Source organism: Schistocerca cancellata, chromosome 7 (genome assembly GCF_023864275.1).
Source record: "Schistocerca cancellata isolate TAMUIC-IGC-003103 chromosome 7, iqSchCanc2.1, whole genome shotgun sequence".
Taxonomy (NCBI): domain Eukaryota; kingdom Metazoa; phylum Arthropoda; class Insecta; order Orthoptera; family Acrididae; genus Schistocerca; species Schistocerca cancellata.
Window position 1 is genome coordinate 369,981,020 of NC_064632.1, and position 15,570 is coordinate 369,996,589.

The 15,570-nt window shown below is 37.3% G+C and overlaps 1 protein-coding gene and 1 long non-coding RNA gene across 2 annotated transcripts in view; one reads left to right on the plus strand and one right to left on the minus strand.

Annotated features, from left to right (window-relative positions):
• The window catches only part of LOC126092020 (uncharacterized), a 510,940-nt gene extending 496,964 nt beyond the window's left edge, over window positions 1–13,976 (minus strand). The window contains exon 1 of the long non-coding RNA XR_007521296.1: window positions 13,876–13,976. This is a non-coding gene — a long non-coding RNA (uncharacterized LOC126092020). The remainder of the gene's footprint in view (window positions 1–13,875) is intronic.
• LOC126092019 (ATP-binding cassette subfamily G member 4-like) overlaps window positions 1–15,570 on the plus strand; it is a 465,655-nt gene that overhangs the window by 434,159 nt on the left and 15,926 nt on the right. Inside the window, exons 5-9 of the mRNA XM_049907407.1 lie at window positions 1,210–1,448; window positions 5,340–5,465; window positions 7,789–7,913; window positions 12,187–12,355; window positions 12,494–12,594. Coding sequence (XP_049763364.1) covers window positions 1,210–1,448; window positions 5,340–5,465; window positions 7,789–7,913; window positions 12,187–12,355; window positions 12,494–12,594 — 760 coding nt within the window. The remainder of the gene's footprint in view (window positions 1–1,209; window positions 1,449–5,339; window positions 5,466–7,788; window positions 7,914–12,186; window positions 12,356–12,493; window positions 12,595–15,570) is intronic.

Below are 15,570 nucleotides of genomic sequence, written 5' to 3' on the forward strand. Positions count from 1 at the left end.
TATTCTTACTGATCATAAAACTGTTAAATTTAACTTACTAGCAACTCAGAAATGCTTCTGCCATGCAGCACCTGGAAAAACAAAACACGAAGACAGTTCTGAACATACTTGGCTACAAGATACGTGATATTCTGCAAGATAATAAAATTGCTGACCTACATAGCTGCAACCAGAAGCTCATCAGCGATGATTTAATACAAAATGGAAAAATTCACAACAAGATGATAAGTGCCATTTGACTTCACCAACAGAAAGATGATAGATGACATAAAGACATGGCACATGCTTTGTTCATTTCTGCTACCAATGTCTAAGTCTGTAGGTATTGTCACTATCAAAACTGTAACTTCGCTACACCAAGTAAAGTCAATGTGTATATGATTGTTCATATTCTAACTTTGTTCACATAAAATGAACAGTTACAAAGCTTATTGCATAATTGGAGCAGACTCAGCCAAGAATTGACACCTTCTGCCTCAAATAATTGTCTGTGACTCCTATTTACAGCTTTTCTGCCAATTGTGATGTCAGACACATCACTTTTTCTAACATTTAAACTTTTCATGTTATTACATCTATGCTGGTTTCTCCAGTGGCAAATCTTTGATAGCAGTGCTTGAAATAATTTGACCACAACACTAACTCATTAAAAATGTAATTTCCTGGATTGACTACATTTCTTTTCCCTGGTTTCAGTGCTTGAGATGACACCACACTCTTGTTGCTAAGGGATGTCTGTCTCCACAAACTGCTCATTAGTTTTAGTTTTTTCCCTTCGTATCTTCACACCAAGACTCCAGAAACCTTCTGACAATCCGTTCTAGCTGCTTGACAGGTTCCTTACATTTTACCAGGTCCTCAGCAGCCCATCCCACAACAATGGTAGGGCTCAGTCTCCGTGCTCACCAGTGAATTCTGATGCTAATGCTCAATTAATATTTAAATATCTGCCAATCTAAAGATCAAATTACAAAGTGTTTTGGACCAATCATTCTTAAATTTAAGAAAGAACACATTAAAGATAATTTTCATTATTGTTCCTTCTCTTAATCTAATGACTTGATTCTGTAACTTAAGTAGTGGATGAGTGTGATCAGTGAGGTAGCAAATCACTGCCACATCTCAAGATGAATGGTTGCTTTTCTCTTTCTTTAATTATTTCCATCTTAGAATTTCTGTTACTGAAATGTTTTCTTCTGGATGTTTCAGAGGACTTGATGACTTGTCCAGCTCTCAGTGCATTCTTCTTCTAAAGATGCTTGCCCAGGGAGGACGTACTGTGATCTGCTCAGTGCACACACCAAGTGCACGTCTTTTTGAACTTTTTGATCATGTGTATGTAGTAGCACAAGGCCAGTGTGTTTACCAGGGAGCTGGATTTGACATTGTTCCATTTATGGCATCAGTTGGACTTAACTGCCCAATACATTATAATCCATCAGATTTTGGTAAGTACTATTTGGCAAAACCTTATAATGAAATCAAATTATTATTTCACACAAAATCTCTTTAGTAGTGCCATGGCAAGGACAGTCAACAGTTCAAAGCCTAATACCTAATCTGAATGTCTCTAAAAATGGTTTGTTCTTGGGCCCTACAATCGCAGGCTGGAGAGCTCCTGAGACCCCACTTGTGCACCACAGCATTTCACCTGGTGTGACCAGTTATTCTGTTCAGTCTTATCCACTCACTTTTCTTCAGATCAAATCCTGGTAGATGGGCAGACAGAACACCTTGATGTTTTATTTTTGCAGCATTCCATCTCTTGCACCACTCTTCGTTCATGTCAGACTTCTTGCTGTTTCTTCCATTGTGACATACTGGGGTCTATGATATCAAGTGGTCTTGAGGAGGATCATCTAAGACCATATGAACTGGAAGGTCTTCGAGTAGTTGGGGTGACGTAACTTCCTCCATTCTCAATTGGTTGCTTCTTCGCATCACAATTCAGCTTTTGGAATTTACTGATGGTGTGCAGCGAAGGGATCAGTATGTATTTTAGTGTAACTGTTGTTGTTCTCATTGATCCATTGAAATGGGGCACTATGGTCTGAATGTCTACTGTTCAGAAACCAGTGTTTATAGAAGTAACAACCATCTCCTCCATTGCCCCTTGTCTCATCTGTTTGTATCTTCTGAAGTATTTGGTGAAGTCCTAAATCACCATGTGGACCAATGTTCCAAAAATTGTGGAACAAAAGTTTACTGCAAGATATGAGTGTCAATTTCATTCGAGTTTATTGTTCCTGCTGCTACTGCTGCTACTGCTTCTGTTGCTGCTGTTACTGCTGCTGTCCATTTACACCTTAGGAGCTATTGGGATAATTTTGTGAAGTGCTCAAATCAAACATGGAGTTCTGTGAGGAACAATTACATCCTTGGACTTTTTTCGTAATACACTACTGGCCATTAAAATTGCTACACCACGAAGATGACATGCTACAGTTGTGAAATTTAACCAACAGGAAGAAGATGCCGGGATATGCAAATGATTAGCTTTTCAGACCATTCACACAAGGTTGGTGCCGGTGGTGACACCTACAACATGCTGACATGAGGAAAGTTTCCAACTGATTTCTCATACACAAACAGCAGTTGACCGGCATTGCCTGGTGAAACGTTATTGTGATGCCTCGTGTAAGGAGAAGAAATGCATACCATCACGTTTCTGACTTTAATAAAGGTTGGATTGTAGCCTATCGCGATTGCGGTTTATCATATCGCACCATTGCTGCTCGCGTTGGTCAAAATCCAATGACTGTTAGCAGAATATGGAATCAGTGGGTTCAGGAGGGTAATACGGAGTGCCATGCTGTATCCCAATGGCCTTGTATCACTAGCAGTTGAGATGACAGGCATCTTATCTGCATGGCTGTAATGGATCGTGCAGCCATGTCTCGATCCCTGAGTCAACAGATGGTGATGTTTGCAAGACAACAACAATCTGCACAAACAGATCGATGACATTTGCAGCAGCATGGACCATCAGCTCGGAGACCATTGCTGCGGTTACCCTTGATACTACATCACAGACAGGAGCGCCTGCAATGGTGTACTGGGTGCTCGAATGGCAAAACGTCATTTTTTCAGATGAATCCAGGTTCTGTTTACAGCATCATGATGGTCGCATCTGTGTTTGGCGACATCGTGGTGAACGCACATTGGAAGTGTGTATTCGTCATCGCCATACTGGCATATCACCCAACGTGATGGTATGGGGTGCCATTTGTTACACATCTCGGTCACCTCTTGTTCGCATTGGTGGCACTTTGTACAGTGGACGTTACATTTCAGATGTGTTACGACCCATGGCTCTACCCTTCATTCGATCGCTGCAAAACTCTGCATGTTGCAGGTCCTGTACATGCCCTTCTGGATACAGAAAATGTTCGACTGTTGCCTTGGCCTGCACATTCTCCAGATCTCTCACCAATTGAAAATGTCTGGTCAATGGTGGCCGAGCAACTGGCTCGTCACAATACACCAGTTACTACTCAATGCCCAGGCGTATCAAGGCCGTTATTACTGCCAGAGGTGGTTGCTCTGGGTACTGATTTCTCAAGATCTATGCACCCAAATTGCGTGAAAATGTAATCACATGTCAGTTCTAGTATAATATATTTGTCCAATGAATACTCGTTTATCATCTGCATTTCTTCTTGGTGTAGCAATTTTAATGGCCAGTAGTGTATAAATTTTCCTGCAAATGTAATTGTCTTTGTTTATAACATGGCAAGAACAACAGAATATTGGAGACTAATTACAGTTATAGACTGCTCTTGTGGAGTAGATTTATGCATCACTGGCTACTGTCGCAGAGGGTCTGGACTGAATTCTTGGTGATGACTTTAGGTTCCTCTGTGGGTATAATGTTCTGTAAAGGGTTCTACATCACTCGTGCTGCTAAAGTAGAGTCAAAGGATATTTATTAATTAAGTAAAACTGTCCTCAACCCAAAGGTTGGTTTGAACAATGCAGTGTTTTAATAGCCCTTGCCTTCCTTTGATTTTTTAACTGACTTATCCAGCCAGTCAGTTCTATCTGCTGTTTAAATTGGACTCAGAATTATTGTGCGACTTAGCATTTTTCACATATACAAATCATTGCATGAGATAAAGAAGTGATAAGAGACAAAAAAAAATTCTAGGGAGAAACCTTTCACCAGTGAACCACATGATACTTATAAGGAGAGATCAAAAAGTTTCCATTTGAAGTCTGTACAAAATTGTTATACCAATCAGGCAAAATCACTGTGATCATTGAGGTAATAGTACCACTGATACACCAGGTTGAAGATAAGTGATTAATAAAACACTATGTCTTACTGCACGAAGAAGTCTGTAAAAGCCTGCTGCACACACTTTTCTGACAGGAATTGCCGATCCTTCAAGACCCTTTTTTAAGGGACTGAAGGCATAATAATCCCATGGGGAGAGATGAAGATTATAGTGTAGCTGCTGATGTCCCCATTTGACTTGGCATAACTTGTGTGTTATGATATTTACAATGTGTGGACATGTGTTATCTCGAAGTAGCAGCACCCCTTGTTGTAGTTTTCCTAAACACTTTGACATAATTATGCACTGTAATTTCTCCAGCATTACACAGCACCATTTTCCAATGGATGTCTATTGGTGTTCATACTTCCGTAGCCAAAAGAAAGTTTGTCCCGCATTTGGAATAACACTATCATAGTTCACATTTCTGCATTTATTGTACATACGTTGGAAAGGCATGAAGGCCACACTAATCCCTTGCCTGTATGTTTTTGCTTATATATCCACATCAGAGTCATCCTCCTTTGCATATATACTGCAGCAATGGCCTTACATGGAAAGTTTTTGATCGCCCCTTATATTTATAATAGCTAATCAACAACACATTTCTGTCAGCTGTTTTTCTTGATAAGCTGTGCCTTATCTCAGGTTGCATCCCTGAAGGTTCTGCTCTTCATGGTGGGCTCTACAGAACATGATGTTTGTAAGAACAAATCATTTAAATAGGTTGCTTGTCTCCATATATTGTAAGCTATCTATGTAACTAGATGTAATTTCCAAATAATATTTTTCACATTATGTAGACAACTTGCCTGCATAAAAGAGTATGGCTGTCTTAACAATTAAGATACTTTTTTATGAGAAATACTGCTTTTCGATGCAACAACATTTTAAATATAATAATGATGCTACTACAATTATTGATTTGTATTAAATCCTACTTTATTCTATAATCATTGTTCTGTCATAATTTATTTTTAAGCAGCTCCATTTTCTATAAGATGAACAAGTTAACTGTATTGAAAGAAACATTAACAACCATTTAATCAATTTTCTTCCCAGTTATTGAGGTATCAAGTGGAGAATATGGAGAACAACATATTGATAAAATGGTAGCTGCTATTGACAATGGCCGTTGTTATAAATGGAAAAAATTAGAAAATGGGACCCAGACTGTAAACAACAATGGTAAGGAAATACTTGGCTACAGTGTTCCATTGTGACATTGCATAATGCATGAGTATATTATGCTGAAAAATTTGTGACTGTTAGTAATAAAGAAAGTTTTTCCCCTTGTAAATCCAGTTATTGTCCTAATCTGGCATTCCATTTAGTTATAAATTAGCACACTTTGACTGCAGCCACCCATTCCATACTCTTACATACAGCCCAGCCACACAAGACCATTGCATCTGTAGTGATGAGCAGTCCCACTGAAAATACATCACGGGTCTCACTGAGGCCTCCACACAATAATTACCCTCCCTATCTTGTACAGAAACAGATCTCCCATGGCTTATCTTTCCAATCATCCCCCTCAGCTCCGAGTCCCATCATCTGGCAACTGAGGAACATTTCCCTCATGACTCAGTATCACCTGTGACCAGAGCAACTGAATCACATTCTCCACCAGGGATTTGACTACCTCTTGTTATGCCCTGAAATGAGGAATGTCCTACCCACTATCCTCCCTGCTCCTCCCACAATGGTGTTCCACCACCCACCGACCCTACACAATAACCTCATCCATCCCTACACAATCTCTGCTACCAACACCTTGTCTCATGGCACATATCTTTGTAATAGATTTAGATTCAAGACCTGTATCATGCACCCTCCCACAACAATGTACTCCAGTCCAGTCACAAACATCACTGCATCAGAGGCAGGGCTACCTGTGAAACCAGTGATGTGATCTGCATGCTAATCTTCATCCGTTGCACTGCATTCTATGTGGCCATGACAGCCAACAAGCTGTCTGTTGACATGAATGGCCACTGACAAATTGTGGTCAAGAAATGAGCATGCTGCCAATCACAATGTTCTTCATTTTAATGGCTGCTTCAGAGCCTGTGCTAATGGATCCTTCCTACAAACACCAGCTTTTCTGAATTGTGCAAGTGGTAACTCTCCCAGCAGTATATCATAGGTTCCCATAGCCCTCCTCCTGGCCTCATCCTTTGTTATTGTCCTACACCATCTATCCCCTTCCCTGTTTCCACTCTGGCACTACACAGCCCTCTTTTCCACCAATGCACTCACAGTATTTTTACTTCTCACATTTTTATATTGCCCCCCCCCCCTTTCCCACTTCCCCTCTGAGTAACCTGCCAATTATAGCTAGGTGCCCTACCCTCTCTCCACCAAGTCCTTGTATGCTCCCACAAGCAGCACTTTACCATCCCCCACCCCTACCCTGCTATCCATTCCCCTACCCACCCCAGCCTTCTCCTTATCCCTCCCCGCCAAATAGATTGCTTCTCTCATCAGGCACTGCTGCTTGCAGTATGGCATTGGCAGCCAGAGACTGGTCATATATCTGTGTGTGTGTGTGTGTGTGTGTTGTTTTTTTTTGTCTAATTCTGATGAAGGCCTTTGTGACTGAAAGCTTACTTCTTTGACACAGTTTCTCTGCTATATAGTGAGTAGTAATCCATCCTTTTTATAATATTGTCATTTTTACATCCTGGATCTTCCATTGGCAGATTGTGTTAATAATATAACCATAATATTGACTGTGGCTTTAAAAAATGTATTACTGTTCAATCTGATAAGTCACTCAGCATTGCTCCTTATCTTTGACCATAATATGTGTTGTTCAGAATCAAGTACTTCAGTTTTTAATGTTTAACAAGAGGGCAGAACACAAAATAATAAATCTCCTTGGATGGATTGTATTATGGGAAAGAAGTATTTCATCTTATTTCATTGTTTTACCCAATTCTTATTCAAAATTTGTCACACAATAAACCACTTTACAGTTGAGAAACTGATTAACATATTTAATTGGCATAGAGTGGAAGAAGGCTGACAAATATACAATGAAAATTTACTTTGAAAATTCCAAAAACCAAAGAAACCATGTAGCATCAGACTAATAACAGCATGCAAGAAAGGATTATTCTGAAGCTTCATCCATGAAATGACCAGGAAATAAATAATAATACACATTGTTGAAAGAATTTGCATTAATTCATTTAGATTGTAGAGCTAAATTTCTGCAAGTCAAAGTAAAATTTTGACCCTTCATACCACTCATTGTGCATTAATCACAATTCATTCAGACCACTGTTTAAACTTAAACTTTTATTCTTTTGTTGTAATCAGGCACATTCATACAGAAATTTCAATTTCTGGATCACCTACCTGATAGAATTCAATCTGGATTTCATTCTGTTAGTGATCTGGAAGGAATGAAGTGAAAATCAGTCTCATTCTTTACAAGCTATTGTTCAGAAATTAAGATGACTGGAATATTGTCAAAATGTCAACAATACAACTTATTTTGCAGATACAGAACATTCATCTACAACACCTCTGCAAACTTCAAAGAATCAGTACAGTTTTGCAAGTTCCGGTTGGGCACAGTTTCGCATCTTAACATACAGGATGTTGCTGCAGACATGGAGAAATTCTGTAAGTAAATCACTTGGACTGTTTTTGGTTTTTGCAGTTTGCACTGCTTTACAAAATATTAATAATTTAAAATAAAATGTTATATCATTTTTAACTATGTAAGAAAATATAGACTGCTACTTACCATAAGGAAGACATAAGTTGCAGACAGGCACAATTATAAAACACTTACGCAAAGGTTTTGGCCACAGCCTTCATCAGCAGAAAAGAAACAGAGAGACACACACTATTCATGCATATAAGCAAGCACACCTCACGCACAAGTGACTGTTAACTCCTACATCTCAGGCCCGAATGCAGCTATCGTGTGCAATGACAGCAGCGATCTGGAGGGGATAGGGAAGGGGAAGGGATAGCAGAGTACATGTATGAGGACAGAGGAATGTTGTCTGGTGTAGTATTCAGGGATTTGAATGCCACCACATGCAGTATCAGGAGGTCGTGGGGCAGGGACTTGGGGTAAAAAAAGAGAGAAAAGAAGAGGAGCAGGAAAAGATGGGCAGGTATGCTGGCAAAGGGGGCAAACAAAGATGCTGGGAGACAAGAATGAGGAGGAGATGATAGGACAGAGGCTGTGGAAACTGTTGGGTGGAGGGTGTGAGGACAGTATATTACCGTAGGTTGAGGCCATGAGAATTATGGAAGCGGAGAATTTGTTGTAAGGATAACTCCCATATGCACAGTTCATTTTTAAATATACAACACTAAAAGAGTTGTAGAACAACAATTTTTTTCTAACATTTTGTGTATCATGTAATAAACATACAAAACTTGGGTATATAGTTTTAGTTTTTGAAATTTCGTTTGCAAATAACGTCCAGATACAATTTTTAGAAAGTATGTGCTTTTGGAGATAACAAGATTAATGGAGCACTATTACATATAACATTAATTTAGGCATTCTTCAATTTTGTCCCAGTTCCAACTAATGCTTTACAGTTTAGTCCAAGTCTTTCAACCAGACACTGGATTAGCAGCTCCTCAGTTAGTCTCATGAGGCTGAACAGACACTGTTCACTGCAAAAATATTTCAATGGAAATAATCTTGCCATCTTCACCTTCGTAAAAAGCAATGCTAACCACTAGATCAGTAAAGCAACTTCTTTAATAATAAAATAATTATAATAATAACAACAACAACAAGTTATACAAGTGATCAATACAGATTAGGAGGTTGGGAACAATACAGCTTTTATCCTGTTCAGCACAGTCAGTCTGAATTTAAAAATGCAAAAAAAGGTCATAGCATTAGAAACAAAAACAGAAGATGGATGACAGACATAAAAAATCAAAAGAACGTGATGAATGACAAGATGTATGCAAAGATCACCTTGGAAGAGAAGTTCCAGTTAAGAATCTGTAAACAGATAATTGAACTGCCATGAAGCAAAATGCTCATATATCAGGCTGTCAGCTACAAAGTAATTCAACCACTAATACATGCAAGTCACTAAGTCACATCCAGTCCAATACTGTGTGAATTATTGCCACTGCTTGAAACCATGAGCAATAATTTACCTTGAAACAATGTCTTGCAGATATTGCACTGTGAAAATGATCAATGGAAATGGGAAGATGAAATATGCCAATTTCTACAGTAACAAAACTTTTAGGAGGATTGTTCCCAACAAAACATTTTCAGATCTTTGCTGTTACTTTTCTCAGCATCTAGGGTATAAATACACTGGACTATAAAATGTCACTAAATAAAGCCAGTATGTTTTTACACTCCTAAGTAGTATGTTATAACACTGCTGCTCTCAATAGACTTGGCATTGTGTCTATAATTGTTAAGTATAGTCAACCATGTGTTTTTTCACCACTCATGAGTTTTTGGACTTTGACCACAGTATGTCCATTTTGATTGTCTCTTCCATGCAAAAATTCAAAAAGGGCTTCATAGCCAAAGCTGTGGCAATGAAAAAAATTAAGGTATATTTTTATCCATCCAGTGGCACGGTAGCTCAGTGTGTTCGGTCAGAGGGTTAGCTGCCCTCTGTAATAAAAAAACTGAGTTAATAGATCAACAACGAACTTATAAGGGTGTCTTACGACGTCCGCCCCCGATCAGATTAAACGAACAAAAAAAAAAAAAAAAAAAAAAAAAGTGGCACCCAGCGTGGTAAAATATTATCATTCAGACAATTTGTGTGGCTGTGGACTTTTTGCGTGGGAAGAACATGAATGTGGCAATACCCATTATTTAGGAAAAGACACATTCCATCAGTAGAGTACCTTCACTTCATATGAAATTTGGACACATGCATTATAATCTGACATTTTTGGCTAGAATCATCTTCAGCCTAGTAATTAGTTAACTTCAGGCACCTAGGGGTATTTGGTGACACTATATACTTCACTTTTGTACACAATTACTTATTGTTGTTTCCTTACTATTGCTTTTGTACCTTATTTTAGCAGCCCTCCTCAATATTTCCAAATGTAATGTATTCCAGAGTAGCATCACATATTTGTATTTGTAGAAATGAAGTACTAACAAAATGTCCATTCAGTTTTCAGAAAGATTTTTCAACAGAAAGTGCTATATATGTTTTCACTGATCAAGTATTAAATGCTCTGAATAACTGAACATCACTCATTTGGATATTTTGTGATTTCTCAAAAGCTTTTACTGTGTGGATCATGTAATTCTTCTACATAAACTTAAGTATTGTGGTATGAGTGGGACAGTGCGCAAATGGTTTAATTCATATTTAACTGGAAGAACGCAGAAGGTAGAAATTAACAGTACAGATAGTCTACAAAAGCCAGCACAGTCCTCTAACTCGGAAGATATCAAGAATGATGTGCCACAGGGATCACTCTTGGGTCCCTTATTGTTTGTAATATATATTAATGACTTGCCACTCTATATTCATGAAGACACAAAGCCAGTTTTGTTTGGTGATGATACAAGTATAGTAATCACACACAACAAACAATAATTAGCTGAGTAAATTGTAAATAATGTCTTTCAGAAAATCATTAAGTGGTTCTCTGCAAAATAGAATCACACTAAATTTTAGGGAAAAACAGTACATACAGTTCTCTGCAGTAAAAGGATTCCATTAGAACTACTGATAGCCTTGGGAGAGCCTTGGCACAGAAAGAGGTGATTTATGCTGCCACAAAAGTCTTTGGTCATTAGCCAAATAGCATTAAAAGTCTGACAGATAGCCAACAAACATTTAAATACAAATTAAAAGAATTTCTGAATGACAACTCCTTCTACTCAATAGATGAATTTTTATTTATGAAGTAGTACCTGAAAACAAAAAATTATTGTATTGTTTAATGAAAACTTACATTAAACTGACCCATTCCACATCATTACTAAATGTCATATTCCTGATCTGTGGAACAAGTATTAATGTAATGTAACATAATCCCATTATTAGGCACTTTCCCCACTACTTCAGCATTTGCTTTCTCTGAAAACTCATTTTTCTACTCCCATTGTGCCTTTTTACTTCAAGAATTTTGTTCTTGTCTTCCTTCGCCTCATTATTTTTTTTTATTTGTAGGAAACAGTATGGAACAAATGAAACAGATAATAAAGCTGAAGAGGTCAGAAGCAGAGCTGGAGATGAGCGAGATTCATAATAATGTGAATACCATAGTAATAAGTGGGACAGTGTACATAACTGCCAGTAGGGACTTTGTCAGTATAGATGGGAGAAGCAAAGGGACATTTGAAACAGGATGTGAGACTTCTTGGCCTAATGATCAGTGAGAATGAATTTAATATCACAAAAGCAGTGTGAATTTTCAAACTCACTGCTTCCTCTGGATAAGATCTAAAAGATCAAACCATACCAAAAGGGATTCTGCCACAAGCTACAACATATTTCCCTATCTACTCATATTCATTTTATACCACATGTAAAAGCTAATAGCACCATTATCTATGAAGCACTCACAATAACTAGTTGCTAGTTCAAGAAGTCCACACAGCTCGCACAGTCTATTATTCTTTAAATCCTGCCATTTATGTTTTTCTGAGGCCTTTCCTCTTATGCAGTGTGGTGTCATTTTATCATTTGTCAACTTAAGGCTTTCCCCTGTCAACTTTACAACTATTCCACACTCTCCTTGCCCCTCATTCATGCCCTAGTTTCCAAAAAAGCATCTCCTTTAAAATTAGTTGATCACTCTAAACGGTTTTCACTTTATGATGGTTTGCAGCATCTGACCATTTTATTTATCTGTGTTGTTCTTTTGCAAAACAATCATAATATAGCATACATGATATGTTTTGTTATTTTGATTTCAGACTTACCTGAAAATAAAGATTGTGATGTACCTGTTTGTTGCTGCAATTATTAGTGGGCTCTTTTACAATTTTGGTAAAGATGGTTCTAAGACGATATTCAACTTTGGATTTTGCTACACATGCATTATTGTTTTTCTGTACATACCAATGATGCCTGTACTATTAGACTGTAAGTAGAAACATTGTTTTCTTAATATATTTCATATCATGTTTGAAATTTCAAGGCAAAAGTAATTGTTTTTCTTATTTGCAACAAAAAATTAATAACAAAAAATACAGCATGTGCTAAAATTACATATTTATCCAGTTCCAGGGGAAGTTCAGTTGTTGAAACGTGAATACTTCAATCGTTGGTATGGGCTTAATGCGTACTTCTTTGCATTAACTGTATCAAAAATACCACTTCAGGTAAGACATGATATATTGTTAACTGTACAGTAAAGGACTAATCCAATATTTCCCTCATTTATACACTTCTTGTTCAAAAATTTACATGTAGACTAACATAAAAATATCCTTAAACACAGTTCTAATGAAGAAGTTAGATAATTATTTAAAATAACAAATATCATTTGCAGTGTACTCTTTATGACCATATAACCATTCATACATCGGGTATTACCAGCACAGTTATGTAAATAGTAACAAGTAATAGCATAATCAGCAGATAATTTTTGTAGCTACTTTCCTGCTTGTATTCTACCAAAGACTTCTCATTCTCATTTTCCTGCTAATTTTAATAGACAGAATGAACCTTCTACTCTTTAGCAAGGAGTAATATTTTGAAATTTACTTGTGATTAATATTGTGTGACTGGCTGTTGGAGCTATCATGACCCACCCCATACCTTTAATTCTGTCGCTACATATCTTCCATTTTCAAACTTTACAGAACATTCCCTGCATATGTTATGGGACTAGAACTCCTCAAAGAATGGTATCACAAATAGATGGTTTAAGCATAGTCTAGGAATGGCATCCAGAATGAATCTTTCACTCTGAAGCAGAATCGTGCCTTGATAACTCAGTCAGTAATAGCTATGCCCATAAAAGGCAAGGACCTAGGTTCCAGTTCTGGTCAAGAATACAGTTTTAATCTACCGGAAGTTTTCATGTTCTTTCTTAATTTGTTCACTTATAGCCCATGTACAGCAGATAAAATTATCAAAAGGGTCTCAGAATTCAAAGTACACCCTGAAAAACGTGCACTTGGTATCATTACAGTGCAGCGAGGAAAAAAGGAATTTTGACTGGCAGCCCAATCATAGTGCATTTGACAAAACACATAGCTACAATTTTGGTTTGCTTCCACCATAAAAACTCCCAGCAGTAACATTGGTGACACTGCACATTGACACAGGTTCTTAGTGGGGGCTCTGAACACACTACAATGTTGCCCATAGGGCCCTTTCATGGCTCTGAGAATAATGCAGGAGGAAGTAAACATTAACTGACTTTCAGGCAAAGTTTCCCTGATGTAACAACCAAACTTCTAGGATTGTTATCTAGCCTTAAGTGTCCCAAAGCTTTGAACCAGCAGTTACCCTGGTTAGAGATCTCACAACAGTTTCTGTTCACACACCATTCTTCTAACACTGCCACTCCGTTCAGGAGGTTATGGTGTGTTCTTAGAAACATATTAGATGTGTTCCCCTCACACAAAAAGACAGCATAGTTAGGTGTACCTTACCCACAATGAGCAGACCCTGCAGCAGAGTAGAATCCTCTTCGAGGGTGAGTCTCAGTTCAGCCTGAAGAGCACTTCCAACCATCTCTGTATGTGGCCCAACTGTGGAGCATCATACAACCATGCCAATATTATAGAAAGTACGCAGTGTGGCAGTGACAGTATTATTGATTTATTTTTATTGCCCAAAAACAAATCATTTACAGGGATGTAAAGCTTGTATAAGCAACGTCAATAAATGTATGAACAACAATGACAATAAATACACAAATAATTAATCTATGTTAGAAATTATGCTCACAGAAATCTTCCATTGTATAAAAATGATTTTGAATTAATAAAGTTCTTACAAATATCTTAATTTTTTTCAGCTCCAGACTCTTAACTGACTCTGGTAGTTTATTAAATAGCTTTACAGATGTGTGTTTGAAGCTGTTTAGAGTTTTGGTATATGTGCAGTAGTCTTTTCTTACATCATTACAGTGTCATGTGTTATAACTATATACATCAGAAATCAGATCAGCACTAGACAAGTTCTTTTTAATGTACAAGACACATTGAAATATGTATATACATGGCAAGGTCATAATACTAAGTTTAATAAATAATTCTCTACAGTGAGTTCTAGGTGGTACTTTACATATCAGTCTGACAGCTTTATTCTGGGCTGTAAAGAAGCATTTTGAGTAGGAATTATTTCCCCACAAGATTGTCCCATATGTCAAATGAGAGTGAATATAATTATAATAGACAGAAAGCAAAATTTTCTCATCTACTGTTGCTCGTAATTTTCTGAGCATAAATATTCCTTTAGAAATTTTTGGTGTTAAATAATTCACATGTGCCTGCCAGCCTAAATTATTTTGCAAAACAATGCCAAGAAACTTTACAGGAACTGTCTCTAAGGTGATTCTATTGTTATAAGAAATGTTTAATTCCTGTGTTTTATTTATGTTCATAGACAGGCTATTGGCATTGCACCAGTCAGAAAGTATATCTACCTTGAGTGAGGTAGAGTTACTTAAGTTATTGTTCGTAGGCACTGTAACACTTAAACTGATATCATCTGCATACAAGTAACAGTTTGTAGTATCATCTATTACATTGCTAGGTAGGTCATTCATATACAATATGAACAAGAGGGGGGCCCAATATTGACCCTTGAGGAACACCATGGTTAATGGGTAAGAAACTAGAATATTGGTTATTGAAGTAAACAGTTTGAGATCTATTAGATAAGTATGACTGAATAATTTTAACAGCAGAGACTGAGAAACCTACAGTTTTTAATTTCAGCAGCAGAGTGTTGTGGCACACAGTGTCAAATGCTTTTGATAAATCAAAAAACTTTGTACTTACAATAAATTTTTCTTCTTTTGCTTCAAGACAGTTACATATGTAGCTCATAACAACATCACATGTTGATAGATTTTTCCTAAACCCAAACTGGTTATTTGAAAGTAATCGATGAGAATCTAGAAAACTGATAATTTGAATACTCATTAGTTTCTCAGTGACCTTGGATAAAAGTGGTACAAGAGAAACTGGCCTATAATTGCTAGGCAAATTATTGTCACATTTTTTGTCGACTGGGATTACTTTAGCTACTTTTGATTTTTCAGGGAAACAACTTTCATCAAAGCAGTAGTTTATGATGTGACAGAGAACCTCTGCTATATTATGACTACTAAGTTTCAA